The sequence below is a fragment of the Myotis brandtii genome, unplaced genomic scaffold, assembly GCF_000412655.1.
Source record: "Myotis brandtii unplaced genomic scaffold, ASM41265v1 scaffold97, whole genome shotgun sequence".
Classification (NCBI taxonomy): Eukaryota; Metazoa; Chordata; class Mammalia; order Chiroptera; family Vespertilionidae; genus Myotis; species Myotis brandtii.
The window spans coordinates 1,336,579-1,337,628 of record NW_005372020.1 but is presented as its reverse complement, the minus strand read 5'-3'; the positions used below and the strand labels follow the sequence as shown (position 1 = coordinate 1,337,628).

The following is a 1,050-nucleotide window of genomic DNA, read 5'->3' as shown; positions in this document are numbered from 1 at the left end:
TCACGGAGCCCGCTCTGCCCCAGCGAGGTGTTCTGCCGGGACGGCAAGGTGCTGCGGGAGGGGGACAGAGTGACCATGCCGCGGCTGGCCGACACCTACGAGACGCTGGCCTCCGAGGGCGCCCGGGCTTTCTACAACGGGAGCCTCACGGCCCAGATCGTCCGCGACATCCAGGCGGCTGGTGAGTGCGAGGGACTTCGCGGAGGGAGCCCTGAGCTGGGGCCCAGGGGTCTGGGGTCCTCGGGGCCGGCCTGGGCTGGGCACTGGGCTCTCAGGGACCATCTGGCTGGGGAGGGTGACAGGCCATGGAGCCAAAGCTCCCGGTGAGGTCAGAACTGAGAGAGATGGTACAGTTCAGGAGAGAAAGCTCCCCCACCCATGGCTCCCTGAGTGTGGGGGTGGGAAGCAGGTGTAGGCGTGAGCCAGGGCCCAGGAGGCACTGAAGTGCAGACCCCGGAGGCCTTCCTGGAGGAGGTGGTGCCTGAGCTCCAGGTGAGATCGCACGTTATAGGCAGAGAGAAGAAGGGTATTCCTGGCGGAGGGAACCGGCTAAGGCCTGGAGAGGCGATTTTACTTCTCCAAGAGGGCCACAGGGGCATGGGGGGGCAGAGGCTGCGTGCAGGGCCCTGGGGTTGGGACCTTGTGGGGCAAGTTCTGCTGGAGCCCCAAGTGACCTCTCCCGCCCTGAGCTGTGGCCTTCTTCCTATGTGCGTGTCCGGCGGAGGGGAGGGCGTGGTGGGCGGCGGGCCTGGGGGACTCAGGGCTCAGGGGTCGGCTTCCAGTAGAATCATGGGCTCCTCTAAGGTCAGAGCTGGGAGACAGAGCTCTTCATGGTCAGATGGAGAGGGACCGGGGCAGGGGTTTGGGCTCACGTCCCATGGGGACCAGAGGAGAGAGGCCCCGGCTTTGGGAGGGCCCAGGTGTGAGGGTGGCCTGGGTCGGCACTGGGGGCTTGGCAGGTGCTGGTGGCAGCTTGAGTCTCCTGGGACGAGAGGCGTGTGTCCTTGGAGGTGCAGACGGAGAGACGGCGTGTGTCCGGTTCCCCGCGGT

At 66.7% G+C, this 1,050-nt stretch overlaps 1 protein-coding gene across 1 annotated transcript in view; it reads left to right on the top strand.

Moving 5' to 3' along the window:
* The window catches only part of LOC102249421 (gamma-glutamyltranspeptidase 1), a gene marked incomplete at its 3' end in the record, with an annotated part of 33,110 nt that overhangs the window by 24,926 nt on the left and 7,134 nt on the right, over positions 1–1,050 (top strand). Inside the window, exon 4 of the mRNA XM_014533354.1 lies at positions 24–202. Coding sequence (XP_014388840.1) covers positions 24–202 — 179 coding nt within the window. The remainder of the gene's footprint in view (positions 1–23; positions 203–1,050) is intronic.